General features: G+C 39.7%; 1 protein-coding gene across 7 annotated transcripts in view; it reads left to right on the plus strand.

Moving 5' to 3' along the window:
• Nucleotides 1–16,069, plus strand: part of Dlg2 (discs large MAGUK scaffold protein 2) — a 901,904-nt gene that overhangs the window by 490,800 nt on the left and 395,035 nt on the right. For all 7 annotated transcript variants that reach the window (XM_036186483.1, XM_036186442.1, XM_036186459.1 and 4 more), the window contains one exon: nucleotides 5,225–5,293. In XM_036186483.1, the coding sequence (XP_036042376.1) occupies nucleotides 5,225–5,293 (69 nt within the window). The remainder of the gene's footprint in view (nucleotides 1–5,224; nucleotides 5,294–16,069) is intronic.

Raw genomic sequence — 16,069 nt, forward strand, 5'->3', positions numbered from 1 at the left:
CCGGATATTTATCACTACTGGGTCCTTAAAGTTTCATGTATAATAAAACAATTTCAATTCAGATACTAAAAAAAAAGAACATTAGCAATAGGAATGCATCTCTTAGTATCATTCAAGTGCAATTTTCTTTTTTTCTTATTTTATTAATTTTTTATTGAAAATAGATATTTTTATACAATATATTTAGATTATAGTTTTCCCTCCCCCAACTCTTCTCAGATCCTCCCCAATTCCTCACCAACCCTAATCTACATCCTTTTTCTCTTTTGTTAGCATACAAACATGTACCTAAAAAAATAATAATAATAAAAATATAAGATAAAATAAAAACAAACAAACCAGAATATGACAAAACAAACAAGCAAATGGAACAAAGAGCTAAAAATAAAAAACTACAAGAAACACATATAGATGGAAGGAGACATGTGTTCACACACAGGGAAATTTTTAACATTCCTGGTTCCCTTAGTACTTATCTGTGAGTACAAGCACCTCTACAGGACCTACCTGGTAGTCTGGACAGTGTGAAATCCCAGGAAAGACTATGGACCTAATGATCTTTGATGGGAACCTATTTTCTTATTACTTATTTCATATTACTTATTTTTTTTCTATGGGGCCTGGGCATCTGGAATTAAGTTATGGTGTCTTTTGATAAGCCGACTCAACTGTACTCCCAAGATGAAGCAGCAGACTGGGAACTTTCAGAATGTTCAAAGGGATTGAAGCTGAAGAGAGCAGGTCTATCACCAGAGCCATGTGAGCAGCTAGAGAGAGGCCAGAGGCTATCTAGTGGTCTGGGCAGCTTAGATAAGTCCCAAGGGGGTGGGACAGGGTAAAGTAAGCCTTTTATCGACCACACATACAGCTGCAGATAGTTCCAAGGTAGAGTAGTAGACTGAATAGCTTAGGTAGGTTCCCCAGGGGAAATAGCTGTGGGAAGCAGTTCTCTCACTGGGGTAAGCTATGTGGACTAGGTGCATAGAAAATATCCTGAGTCAAAGAGGGCTAGAGCAAAGAGTAAAGCCATGTCTGGCTCTTTCTTAACCAACATTTCTTAACCAACAGCTTTGGGAATCTCACTTGGAAAGCCAGAATTCTTAGGAAATAAAGTCTATGGTGAATGTCAATTTTGTTCAGAGCTGATATGATTTAGACAGTTGAGGGGGCTGCCACCTGACTCTGGGTCTTAAAATGTATTGACAAGGGTGGGGAGCATAGCTCAGTAACAAAGCAATCACCTAGCATGTGGACTCAAAGGGATGTCTGCGCAAGACTGACCCCATGGTCACCAGATCTGATGCCTCAGCCCCTCCACTTTAATATAAAGCTGATGACAAAAGTCTCCTCTCTACAAGATGGCTGGGACTTTTTCCTCAAGATGAGTGTAGTGAGGTGAAGCTGAGCCCACCTCATGCTCTTCCTTCCCTTCATTGCCATGCAAAGTCTCGTCAGTATCCAGGACATCCTGTTGAGGGGGTGTGGGCAGGACAGTTAAATCACTTTTTCAAGTGATGAACACAAACATGATTTTGGAAGCCACCGAGATTGAATTTTGGTGTACATGAAGGAAAAAATGATACTCTGTGCTTTAAAAAAATTAATATTGCTTAGAAATGTTTTCAGTATTCCCTATCATAATGCACCAGAGCCTTAGTGTGGACTGTTCCCACAATTCCGAATGCTTCTCTCTGTAAGACAGCCAATCTGGCTCCCACTTTTGCCGTCATCTAGCTGGAAGATCTAAAACTTAATTTACTTTCTGTCAAAAATAGATAGGATACCTGATTCTCAAGGTCCTTACAAGTTTTAAAAAGATAAAGTGTGGGGTTTTTCAGGTAAGTGAAACTTAGTTATGGTGTTCATCCCTCAAACAGACACTGATGAAGTATCTTTTCTGTGTCTTTTCTGGGCTGAGTCTGAGTAGAGAGTCAATGCAGCACCCTGCTCTGAAAGCATGTAAGACCTAATAGGAGAGCAGACATGTGTATAAGCCATGGTGAGATTTCATTTTGGTGTTGTGGTGGCTATGTGGAAAAGACAAGAGCCAGTGTGAGCACTATGTTACCTAAGCTGAAGGGAGGGGAGGCCTGTCCTGTGCTGTGTGAGCACTATGTTACATGAGCTGAAGGGAGGGGAGACCTGTCCTGTGCTGTGTGAGCACTGTGTTATCTGAGCTGAAGGGAGGGGAGGCCTGTCCTGTGCTGTGTGAGCACTGTTATCTGAGCTGAAGGGAAGGGCAGCCTGGCATGCATGTCTTCCCAGAAAAGCTACAGCCATGGGAAAACTACAATCATGAAGAACATAGCAACAATCTGTGCATAGGGATTTTAAAGATGAAATGCATTCTACCTCCCAAACGCTCTAATGTTAAAAGTTTTTTCTCCTGCTGTTCTCAGTTTTCTGTCTTTCTAACCTTATTGCCTGAGGAGGTGAAAAGGTCAGGCTGCAGTCACCTATAATTTCTTTGTCCTAGAAGTAACCACTGTATGTAGCTAGTCATGGACAGGATGATATCTACTTGTCTTAAAAATGCTAATCATCCTCAACAAGCAGCATCTCAAGTACCCCCTACATACTGTACAAGTAACACACACACACACACACACACACACACACACACACACACACACACACACACTGGTGCCATCTGTGAATAGCAAAATTGCACTGCTGTCTGGAGGTCTTGACTATCTGATAACTCACTGTTTGTGAAAGGATCTATCTCTTTCCCATTGCCATTCCACCCAGAACTGATTGACCTTGCATGTGTAATGTCAAAAGAGTTCATTTCTCTGAGCACTTTCCCATCCTGTTGCATGTTATGTCACTAAACCTGGGTACATAGCATTACTGTGTGGATGCACGATTGAATAATGGTTGTGCAGATGTGTTACAGAGAGGGACTACTGGGTATTTCTTTGTTTCAATTATGTGGGCTGGACCAATAATGGCAAAGTTATCAGGGATCCCAATTATCTATTAATCATGATTAGTAAGCTATATTGATCTTTACCCAAGAACTATTGGTACTTTCTAATCAACTAGAAGATAAATGATAAAGAATTGTATAGTTGGCACAAAAGAAATAAAGTTACAAATAAACATATAGGGAAAAAATAGTCATTCTCATAAATTAGGAGATGTTTATAGTAACTCTGGGTGTCACTTTGCATCTATTAAATTTTCATGGGTGCTAAAAGTTATGAAGTCAGGGGCCGGCAAGAAGGTTCAGTGGGAAATGGTGGGTGCTGCCAGGCATAACAACTAGAGTTCAACTCCTCTGAATCCACATAGTGGAAGGAAAAATCCAACCCATTCAGGTGTTCCCTGATCTCAGCATCTCTCTCCCTCTCCCTCTCCCTCTCCCTCTCCCTCTCCCTCTCCCTCTCTCTCTCTCTCTCTCTCTCTCTCTCTCTCTCTCTCTCTCTCTCTCTCTCTCTCACACACACACACACACTACACACAGCTACATAAATTATTTTTATTATAAAATCAGCAGTTCTAAGATTGAGGTAAAACTTGTATAACTATATCCATGGATGACTCTCCTAATAGGTTATTGGATCCCAAAAGGTCATCCTGAAAACATGTACATATGAGTAGTGCTAATAGAATCAGTAAATGTGTGTGTGTGTGTGTGTGTGTGTGTGCATGTGTGTGTGTGGAGAGAGAGAGAGAGAGAGAAATAATATATATATGCTCTGAAGACTACATGATAATATAAATGAAGAACCTAGTAACTATGTTTGAAGTAATTCATCCAAAGTAAATCATAAAATAAGAAAAAGTAACCATTACCAGCATGGTCACTGCAGCACTATATATAATATTAAAATAACAGAAGTATTCCAGTGATACAACTACAAGGATGACTAAATAAACTGTATATGAATAAGAAGTAATATTATATTGAACTAAAATAGTAGATATTGTCAAATTATGTGTGTGTCATATGTGTGTGTTCTGTGCTTGTATAAATTTATGTAAAATGTATATGGATGTGTAAGGAGTTGGTAAGAAGGGAAGGTTCACACATTAGTAAAAGACAGCATTCTTTTGGATACATTTGCTGTTGGATTACTATTGTACCTTTCTCAGATGAAAGATTCTTTGTATCTATAGCTGAAGAGGCTCTAGGGTCAATATAGATGGCAATTCAGGCACATGTGTTGATTACATGACTTTGAGCAAGCTCCAAACCTCTTTTATTCTCCATTTTCTATCTACTAAACAAAATCCTATCCATAGACATGGTAGAAACAAAGGTGGCATAAGCATATCAAATATGTTTAAAAGCTGTTTGTTGGTATAAATGATCACTGATGCTAGACATTATGTTGATTTAAACTACTTATATACAAAATCAGTCGCTATATGAAACCAAAACAAAATAATGAATCACATCAAATTCCAAGACTGATATGTAACTGGAAATGCAGTTTTTCACAATTTAATAAAATACCTGAATCATTACTAATTAACTTACAAATAAATGTTGAACTAATAAAGTATTCTAATTTGTAGGTTAGTCTTTGTACAAAGTTTTTTAAAAAAAAAATCTTCTGAAGCTTGAAAGACACATTGCTTCACTTTTTAAAATCCCCTGAGTCCCATTAGTGTTACCTATAAATGTGTGGGTGTAAGGGCCAGGCATGACTAGCCTCTCAGGGGCCACATCCCTGAAGAAAAATTACACTCCCTCACCCAGTATTGGTTGACCATAGCTTCTCAGCTAGGGGTGGGACTTCATGAGCCCTTCCCCCATCCATGCTAGGATTTTGGCTGGCCTGATCTGGTCTAGGTCATGTGCATGCGGTCACAGTCATTATGAGTTTATGTGTGCAATAGCCCTGTCATGCCAGGTAAATACTATTTCACCACAGCTGTCTACTGCCCCTGGCATTTATAAAATTCTCAGACAATATGAAAACACATGACATCATAATCAAATTGATGTTTTATGCTCTGTGTCATATCCAAGCATCATTTAAGGCTTACTCCAGAATAATTCATGTTGAACCCAAATTACAAGGGAATACTAACCCTTTATCTAATAACTATCTAGAAGGGGGTTCCTGTTTCTGGTGTATGATTCTACTTATCACTAGCATTTAATTTCTTATGTCTTTCAATATCTGTTATTTTATGACAATAAGACTCATTACACTATACAAAGGCATTTTACAGGAATGTCCCATTTTGTTTTTCTTTTTTCTTGCAGTCATTCCCAGCACAGCACTACGACTCGTCAGCCTTCAGTGACTCTCCAACGGGCCATCTCCCTGGAAGGGTAAGAGAATAATATAATGCCTTCTTTTACAATGAAATATGCCACACTCAACTGCAATAAGCTATTCCTTTGCCTCCCATATCCACTTCCTTCCCTCGTTCTCCTCCTCCTCTTCTTCCTCCTCCTCCTCTTTCTTCTCTCTGTTTCCTTTTACTCATACCTCTTCCCTCCCCTGGCAATTATTTATGAAGTCTGTGCTATGTGCCAGCCACTGTGGCAGGGGCTAGATTTAAAATTCAAATGTAAAATCTCACCTTCCCTTCATGGGACTCATTGTAAGTGACACAAATACTCACATGTGCTTGAAATTCAGTATGACTATTGCATTGTACCAGAGGTGTGTACAAAGGATTAGTGGAGGACCCAGAATGAGTGCTTGATGGGGTCAGCATCAGAATGGTAGAGGGAAAGAAAGGGGGAGAGAACATGGAACCTAGCTTTGTTTCAGTGTACCTCAGTCACAGATATAACTCTTGAGCTGAGAACAGATGTCTCTGTGGATACCTGCACAGCAACACAGTTTATGGATATTCCTTCAAGAGTAGTTCAGAAACAATGATTGTGTGCCTACGAGGTACCTGGCTGTATCTGTCTGTCTGTCTAGCTAGCTAGCTAGCCAGCTAACGAACTAACTTTTCTACTCCTCTATTTATCATATCTGGTTTTATTTCCAAAATAATCATATGAAATAATTATTTCTTTCTAAAGCTTGCTTCTCTGAAGCATTATGTCATCTTCTCATGGACATTTACTTAAAATAATTCAGCTTGCATTTGAAAACATGTCAGACTCTTCAGTATAGACCTGACCCCTATAATCTGATATGAAAAGACTTTATTGAGCTGAGGGAAACAGATCACATAATTCATATGCTATATTGAGGCTGTTACACATAGCAAAGACATTCCAGGATAAAAATTAGACAGCTAGAAAGATACTGACTTTAGACATTGTCATATAAAATCAGCAACATCTTTTGAATGCCCTGTCTCTGCACATGATTACTTGTGGGGAAGATGTTGTCTGTGGTGAAGGTGCCAGTGTGGAGATCTATTTCCCACTTGACTTGCTTCATCTTGTTCCTTGAAGAGTTCTTGAAGCAAGGTTCAGTGTGGGACCTTTCCACATTGTGCTCATAAACACAAAGACTAGACTTCCATGAGTGCTAAATGGTGCATCCTCCTAAAGCTATTCCCACCCCCTCTCCTCCTTTTTTATTAAGAGAAGCTTATTAGCAGTTTGCCTAATAAGCATTTTGCTTTGCCTTTACCATTCTTTCCACTTGAGTTAAATGAACTCTGCTATAGACATAATCACTAATTCTAATTCTCTGATAAGATGAAGTAGCCAAAGGGGAGAATTGTATTGAACTCACCAACTTTCTGCAAAAAACAAACAAACAAAAAAAAAAAAAAAAAAAAACGAAATACTTATCAGATCTTCAATAAGCAGTGGTTGAATACACATTTAGCCCAAATGTTCTGAAACCGAAAATAATAAGCAGAACAGATTTGTGTAACTTCAGTAACTTTGAAGACCCACACTCAACACATAACGTCAAACATATTCATATGAAATTATTTATATAAAATGCCTCTAAACACAAGTGGAGCATTTAAAAGGAAATATCTTGGCATCCAGCACACTGGAGTCTGTTCTGTAGTCTATGCTACATATGCCCAGCTGGCTGCTAGACCAAGATAACAGCACAAAATTCCACTACTAACCACATAGTGGAAGAGTTATTTTCTGTTTTAAATACAACAATGAGTCTTAAAGAGGTTTACTATTAAGGCATTAAACTCCTTAGAATAGATAATCAACTGAAATTGGAAATCCAATTATTTTAAAACTTCTTTCTACTGCTATTGCCAAACTAAAATAGCTACATAAAATAATTATTAAATGAAATGTGGTTAAAATACTGTACAGCTATATAATTTTCACCTCAGTTTCTATTTACATGGCATAAAGTAAGCAGAGATGTTTTTCTTGTCCTGCTAATTTGATGCATAGAGACAAAAAGAGCTGTCAAACTGAGCTATCTACCATAGTCACTGCTGTTTTTAAATAATATCCAAATCATCTATAACTACACCCAATAGAGCAAGGCAGAACAAATATCCCCATTACCAGTGTGGACTCCAGGCTTGCAGGCCAGCTTGACAGACACAACCCATACCTTAATCTGCTCTCCCTCCTGAGACGCTATCAAAGAAAAGAAATGGAATTTTATGATGCCAGAGTGATAAAGGAAATGGGATGGGCGGCTGATGTCAAATTGTCACGGAAGGCTCTGGTGACTAAAGTGGAACAGAGGGACCCCAGCTTTAGATCCCGTGGAAGCAGGACCATTGACTGTGTGACCCCACGGTCGTGTCTCCACATTGTAAATAACCATTCCATTCCAGCACCCGCAGTACATGAGTGAAACTTCAGAAAGAGCCAAGCTGCATGACTACAGCTTCCTCCAAGTTAACTGAGCACTCAGCATCCACAGTGGACGTAGCCTTGGTGCTGAAACTAGTGTGGCTTTCCTTTTTCCTCTTTACAATTTCACAGGTGGAAGGTTCTACAGAACTTAGCAACTTCAACATGTGGCACTTTTTTTCTTCTTTTTCCGAGTGTTGCTCTCTTCAAATGAAATAAAACACTTTTTTGGCTTCTTTTTGACATATTTAAATATTTCCAGCATCTCTACCCTAGTACTTCAAAATTCATTATTAACTAAGGGCTGCTTGAAAATCTTACTATGATACCAGCCAATAATTGAACTATCTCATAAGTGACTAGTGTGCAAGTAGCAAATACAGCATGGTTACTCTGGACAAAAGGGATGGCTTGTATCCTGAGCAGATGAGACAGGTTCCCTTACACTACTCTAAATGTTAAACAGTTTAAACTTAAGAATTATTTGTTTCTGGGGTCTTCCAGTTGCTACTGAAGGTCATGGTTGACTGGCTGTGGGTAACTGAAACACCAGAAAGTAAAAACACTAACAAAGGATGCTATTCTAAGTAAATGACATCTCCTAGGTTGTGTTTCTAGGGATGTCACCCATGAAAAGCAACCACAGTGCAACAGCACCATTTGGAAAGACCTATAGCTCAGAGACAGCAAAGCTGCTCAGCAGGACCCAGGTCAGTCAGAGACCTAGGACTCTCCCCTGAGACTGAGATACAATCTCAGCTCCTCAGAGCCTTTCTTCACCCAGTACAAAGCCTGTTTTATGTTGCCTATATGTTTTAGAGACATCCTATAAGAAGAACTGTATAATACATTAGTAATCTGCATTGCTGAAATGGCTGATATGGAAGGTTTTAGCTGCCCTTCATGAGAAGCTCTTAGGAAATGAGAAGGACATCTTTAAGAATATTACAGACTTCAATAATAACAGAGGGACTAAGATCAGATTCTGAGAACGGGAATAACGACACTCACACTCATCAAACACAACTTTGTGTATACAGGGTAACACACAAAGCTATGTAGACAAGTCTTTTAAACCAAAACCCCAAAACAGTATTTTCTGAAAAAACAAGTTTGCTCACTCCTTCAGCAAAGCTATATGAGTTAATTTGCACGTTGACTTCATAGTAATACCTTTCATATGAATGGTCAGTTAATGGGACAGTTTCAGGTTAGTTGACCTAACTGAACACTGTCATTAAACAACAACCAACTTTGTAAATACAGGCTGTATAGCAATGTATAGACTGATCTGGGTTACACAGCAATGAATGAATGAATTAATTAATTAATTAATGAAAGAAAAAATGAACAAACACACACACACACGTGGGATTCTGATAGGAATTCTGAAAAGAAGAAACAGATGAGAAATGAAAAGCAGAAGCAAATAGGTTTTTTAAAAGACCTCATGAACACCCTTTGCCAACTTTTATACTACTTCATTCATAAATATAAATAAAAATATAAATATAAATGAAAAAAGTTGCCAAACATTTTAACAATGCATGCAAAATGACAGGACCATGACAATAGCACAAATTCAAAGCCAAAAAGCATCCTAAAGAAACAGTCAACTGGAGCAACAAAACAGAATTCAAAGAAACTCAGCCTAAGCAGATTTTAGCAATATGGGTAACCAGTAGAATTAACAGGAAAAATAGTTAGAAGGAATTGCCTGTGATGGGGTTGCTTCTCACAAGAGGCAGCGGGAACTGAGTTCTCAGGATGTGAGCAGAGGTTGCAAACAGAAAGAGAAGGGAAGTCACATGCATAAATCGGGAAGGATTTTGCTCCTGCTGCTGAGACTTACAAGCAGCTCCAGCTGCTCGGAGCTTTTCTTTACTGAGCAAACATCCCTTTTTATGTAGCCTTAAACAGTCATTTTAGAAGCACCCTAGAGGAAGAATTTTTTAAGCTATGTTTTTGCATTAGTGGAACAATTAATAAGAAAGGTACTGGCTGCCCTTACGAAATGAGGTTGGGTGGGGCATCTTTAGGAACATTATAAAAGAAATTCCCTGTGAGTTAAATGTTTAGTCTACCTGGCCCCACCTAAAACTCTCCCCAAGTCACTAAGTCTTCAACTGCCCAAAAGGAAGCCAGGCTACTCTTTCAGACTATCCAGCCTGTACTGATAGTCCCACTGTGCTTTTTCAACAAGACAAGTTCCACGGGGATAGCTACATGCCAGTTTTCAGCACAAGAGATGCCCTTCTGTACTCTAGGACCGCTCCAAGCACTTGATGTTATGAGAGCTGAGGAGACCGTCATGCTCCCATGGGAGGCCCAAATAAGTATCCTTCCAGAGAAAACTGTGGAAATAAGATCTTAAATGGAATTACTCTATTTACTGTCTACCTCTTACCTGGACAGAGCAGTTTATTTGTAGCTATATTTGCTTCACGTATCCCAAGATGCTGAGTAGCCTTAGAATCAGGTCATGATTCCATTAGGATCTACAGTTCAGGTCTGTCACTTTTCACTATGTAAGGTTGAACTGTTCTCATCTATCACACAAAGCAACAAAATGGAAATAAATAGTGTCTTCTAGCTCTAACACAGTAGTTCTCAACCTTCCTAATCCTGTGACCCTTTAATACAGTTCCTCATGTTGTGGTGACTCCTCCAACCATAGAAATATTTTGTTGCTATTTCATAACTGTAATTTTGCTGCTGTTATGAATCATGATGTAAATATCCGATATGCAGGTTATCTGATATGCAACCCCCAAAAAGGTTGTAACCCACAGGTTTAGAACCACCATCCAACATTTTGGAAATAAGCATATTGCTTCTAAACTTTGAAGTATATTTGGAGATGTGGAGTCTAGACTTGGCAGGGCCCATTGCTCTCCATAGCCCTCTGGGGCAGGCAGCTTTAGGCATTCACCACCCATGTACTGGGAGAGTAGTCTGCAACAATGCTCAGCTTCTAATACAGTTTCTTCCAGTATATTTCTCTACCTAGACCCCAAAAGGCAATGTGAGTAGTGAGTGAAGAGGGCTAACCTGCTGACACACACACGAAGGTGCAAAGGTATTCCTCAGACTTGAAGAAGAACCTTGTTCAAGTTGTTAGTTGCTGAGGTCAGTGGTTAAAAGGTGGATCCATTGTTTACCTCAAAAATCGCAGGCCTGGTGACACACAGGTGTAGTTCCAGCACACAGAACTAAGTTGGGGAAGTTCTAGCACAGCCTGGACTACATAGAGGAATAAAGGGAGAGGGGGGAAGGGAGAGGTGGATGGGGTGGGAAGGTTTCTTTGGTCCCACCCAGTCTGCAGTCCAACAGCCTCTTATAAAATAATCACTCAGAGGCTTAATATTATTTATAAACTGTGTGGTCTATGGCAGGCCTCTTGCTAGCTAGCTCTTATATCTTAAATTAACCTATTTCTATTTGTCTATGTTCTGCCATGTGTTTCATGGCTTTTCCTGCGACCCATTACATGTTACTCCTTGGGCAGCTGACTTGGGTCTCCCTCTAGACTCAATCTTCCTTTTTCCTTTCTCTCTCCTTTCCCGCCTGCCTCTAAGCTGCCTTGCCATAGGCCAAAGCAGCTTATTTATTAACCAATGGGAACAATATACATTCACAGCATACAGAAGGACATCCTCCAGCAGGTGGGGGATAGAAAAAGAAAAGGGGTTAGTAATTACATAAAAACATAGAGGCACATGGGGTTAAGTAGAGAGGATTTTTGTGTATACCTACAATGCTTAACTACTACATATAGCTAAATACCACATAGAGCTGCCAATTTCTTTAATAATTTGTTTTTAATTATTTATGTCTATGTGTGAGTATGTGTATATGAGAACAGGCACCCATGAAGGCCAGAGGCATAGGATCTCCCTGGAGCTGGAATTACAGATGATCATGAGATGCCTCAAGTGAGTGCTAGGAACTGAATCCCCGTGCCTTGTCAGAGTAACCATGCTTGTAACCATCAAGAGACACTCCCCTTTGCTTCCTGCCTTTTCATGTTGTTATCCAGCCACACAAAGTGTGTGTTTACAGAACAGATTAAAAATTAAGGGAACAAACAACAGTTATGGTTTAACATGTTTTATAGATATTGAATCCCTCTACTGTTGTTGGCTGTTTTTGCTCTTATAAGGGGCCCGCCACCCAGCTCCCAAATAAATACACACAGAGCCTTATTCATAATTATTCATGCCCAGCCTTAGCTTGGCGTGTTTCTTGCCGGCTTAAAGTATCCCATCTACCTTTTGCCCCTGGGCTTTTCCTTTTCTATTCCTGTGTGCCTTTCTTTCTTACTCTGTGGCTGGCTGTGGAGCTGGATGGCTGGGCTCTGATGTCTTCCTCCTTCTCTGGCTCCTTCTTCTCTTCTTCTCCCTCTGTATATTCTCTCTGCCTGCTGGCCCCGCCTACCCTTTCTCTTGCCTCACCATTGGCAAGCCGTTCAATTCTTTATTAAACCATCAGGTGTTTTAGACAAGCACAGTATCACAGCTTCACAGAGCTAAACAAATGCAACATAAACAAAAGTAACACACCTTGAAATAATATTCTACAACACTCCACCAACAACAACCCCCATAAAGTATTCATTATTCTCCACTAAAGACAGACATGCCGCTGGAGTTTGAAAGCTCCAGGGAGGAGTCCTAGCCTTACCCTGGGGCCAGCACCCCTGCTAAGGACCAAGACTCCATGACTGAAAGGACTTGACTCATAGAGAAGTGAGTCTTAAACCTAAGGCTTGTTAGGAACAGTAGAGAACCTTCCCTGGGCATCTTCCCAGTCTCTGGTCAAGTTTCCTTTCCATTTCTCTTTTCTCTTCCTGTTTGCTGTTTCCACCTCCGCTCTTACAGCGCCATCAGCTCATTTTCCTTTGCCTAGTTTCGATTGACCTTTTTTCCCCCCCGTATTTCCTTAACCAAAGAAACGTCCTTTCCTGGCCCCTGTAATCTTTCTTTCCATGTGCAGAGCTGACAATACAAAAGGTGTCATCACAGGAAACTTTAAGGAGTGCCCAGAATTTGTCAGTGTTGGAAAGTGCTGTGACTGCAGAGAGCAGGGAAATATTTACAGGCTCTCAGCGCTCAGATGCTAAAGCTCTCTGGGGGCCTGAGTTTCTATTGCCATCTGCTGTTGAAACAGCAACTGTGAACAAATAAACATGGTGGGGTTTTTTTGTTTTGTTTTGTAAGACAAAGCACCCAAGTTTTATTACAAGTTGGCTAAAATGGAAGCCTAAATAAGGCAGGGAATGCAAACTGGAAATCAATATGATTTTGGAAGTTTTGAGGTCAAAAACTAAATTTCATAAGAGTGTAATACTAATAGAATTAACTCCTAATTTGATTTGTTCCCCTGGAAAGGCACTGAATTAGAAGGAGAAAAATGATGCCCTCACGTTATTGGCTTGTGTTTTATCCAGTGGGACCAGGAATAAAGTAGAAGCGACAGCTCAGAAGTCTAGCCACCAGGAGCTGCTGGGCTGTCTGCTCAGTGGCTTCTCAGGCCGACAGTGTCTCTGGGTTAATCAGTGGCAGTTGATCATGAAGGCATGCCACAGAATGCACAGGAGAATTTGGCCTAAAACATTTTTTTAGAAACAGTTCTTGTTTTCTGTGAATGATCTGACTAATATGATTATTTACTACCACCGGGCACATCTTGCTTGGAAGTCCTTTTTATTTTTAATAAATTGGTTTAATGAAGGCCTCAAAGTAAATTATGAATTAACTTTCTCCTCATTATTGTGCAATTAAGTGAACCCTAAACAGTGAGCTTTGGAACATTCAACTGGAAAATTGCCCCTCTTAGCCAATACCAGTAAACAAATAATAATACAGTTACATATGAGATGGACTGAGACGGCACTGGAGAACTGGTTTATACACTAATGAGTCAAGAGGAATACAGAAAGTTAACAAATTTCAAGTTTATTAGGCAAAAATAAATGCACTAACCATTATTCCCTGGCAGGGTTCAATTGTTCAAACTGTGACGTTTATCAGTCACAAGTTTCCTAATGTATCCACAGGACTCAGGTCTTCTTTAAGTTCATATCACATCCCTCTATAAATACTGCCGTTTTTATAGTATCTTTACAGAATTAAGGCTGCTCTTACTGACTTTGGTCTGTTTATGACACTGCCAGTCAATAAATCCAGTTGGAAATAAAATACTAAAACAGCCCCACAGTGTTGGCTCTGTACTCGGTCTACCACAGAGAAGGAAATATTGATCAATTACACAAGCAAATGTAAATCTAGGACTGTGCCAAACTCTATAAAAGCGGGGGAGAGGGACTCTGATGCCCTGAGTACCTATGCTTGTGGCAGGGGATCTGACCTCAAGGCTTTCATGGGAATGAGAAGCTAGGCAACAGCTAGACAAAGAGAAAGCACTGTCATTAGTGGCTGGACACTCAACTACATATTATTCAGCTGAGTACAAACTAGAGCACCGTGAATTTAGTTGTACTTTCAATTTAGAAATGTATAATAAGGAAGCTGACTCATGCTAGATTTGCCATCTCCTCCGGAAATGCTGTCTAATGCAGACTTCTGGTTGTTTATCAGGATGGTATGCTGCAAAGATGTAATTTTCTAAATCCCGTCTTTGATGGGGTCTGCTGCTCTGCTCATTGCCTGATGCCTTTCTTGTTTGTTCTTCTACTTACACACTGGAGCTGACATCCTTCCTCCATTGCTGCTTCCTGCCCCTCTCCACCATCTTACTTCCTATCCTTCAGTCTCCCTGTCACTCAATGAACTTTCTTCTCCTTGTATTTTACCACTTTTATTCCATTTCCCCATTCATTTATATCTTCTTTTGATCTTTACCAAAAAGGCAATAGAGTTTGTTTCAGATGCTGAGGCAGGAGAATTGCTGTGAGATTGGGCTACAATGTGAGACTGTATCACCATCATCCCCCAAACCCCACCCCCCAAGAAAAAAATGGAAAAAAGGAGAAAAAGAAACTAAGTTTGTGGTTGTATAGAAGATTATAATGTGCAAAGATCTCCTGAAGGTTATTCCATTTGATTTTGGTAGAAAATTTTATTGCAGATTAGCAGATGGCAAATGACTTTTCCAAAGGCAGGTTGAGAAGAGGAAGATCCCAAAATATAACCCAGCTTCCTGTTGAGTACCCAATAGTATCCCTTAATAATAGCCTGACCTAACAGAACTGTCACAGATATCCCAATCATGTCTTTTATCTAAAAGTAGAAGTCCTTTCTCCATCTTGTTAAACACTGGTGAAAATAGGTATTTAAAGAAGTCGTGGTTGGGGGGGGGGGGGGCTTTCTGATTCTCATCTACTGCGTGAAAAGAACCACCAGTCTTATCTGACACAAATTTACTGGGCATTGCCTTTTGACCTTGGACTTAATCATATATAACACATTATTTTTATTGTATTTTTGCCTTGACTGGCTGTGAGGTAGAAGGAGAAACAGCCCTAGAAAGCAGGGGATGGAAGAGGATTGATGTGGGCATCATTTGCCAGCCTGAATTCAATTGCTCATCTTGAGACATCTATCTTTATATATCCAAACTAAATCTGGTGTTTTTCTCTGCATAGATTGTTCATCCCTCAGAGACTCTCAAATTCCATTAGGATTTTTGTTTACTTCCTTCTTCTGGCCAATTATAAGAAAGCACATTCATATTCTCTGCCACAGGCCAGATGCTGCTTGGCTATCAAAGAAAAAGCCAGCGGTCTTTATCTTTACTTAATCTCTCTGATGGTTTTCAGAACTGGCAGATGATTCCTCCACCAAAGTATATTGTATTACAGAGTCAGCAATGTTTACTATATCATGCCTGATAAAAGCGCTTGCTTATAATATAGTCTTACTACTTACAGAAAATTATGTAGGAGATAAGTCATTGATTTGATCAATACTCTTCTAATTCATCCATTCAACAAAACACACTTTGAATGTCTATCCTGTTTCAAACATTCTGCCAGAGACTTTGAGAAGACCATGGAGAAAATAATACCCTAAGTCCTGCCTCTGAGTATCTTGCAATCTAATGGGGGTGGTAGGGTGGGGGGAGAGAATTCGACTATTGCATTTATGCAATGAAATTTATCTCTGTAGTTTCAAGACTAAAGACAGGGAAACTGATTTCAGGAAAACTTGTAGCATTCTCCAGACACAGTTCTGGTAATTTGGAATCATGTGGTAGCTAGACCTAACATGCAAAAATACCCTCTTCAAACAAGGACAATCTGTGCTCACAGTGCCTGATGTCAAGAGCTGGACCTCTTTTTCTTTCTAGGCATAAATCCACAAAATTCTCATGGAGCTTTGAAAA

Source organism: Onychomys torridus, chromosome 1 (assembly GCF_903995425.1).
Source record: "Onychomys torridus chromosome 1, mOncTor1.1, whole genome shotgun sequence".
Lineage (NCBI taxonomy): Eukaryota > Metazoa > Chordata > Mammalia > Rodentia > Cricetidae > Onychomys > Onychomys torridus.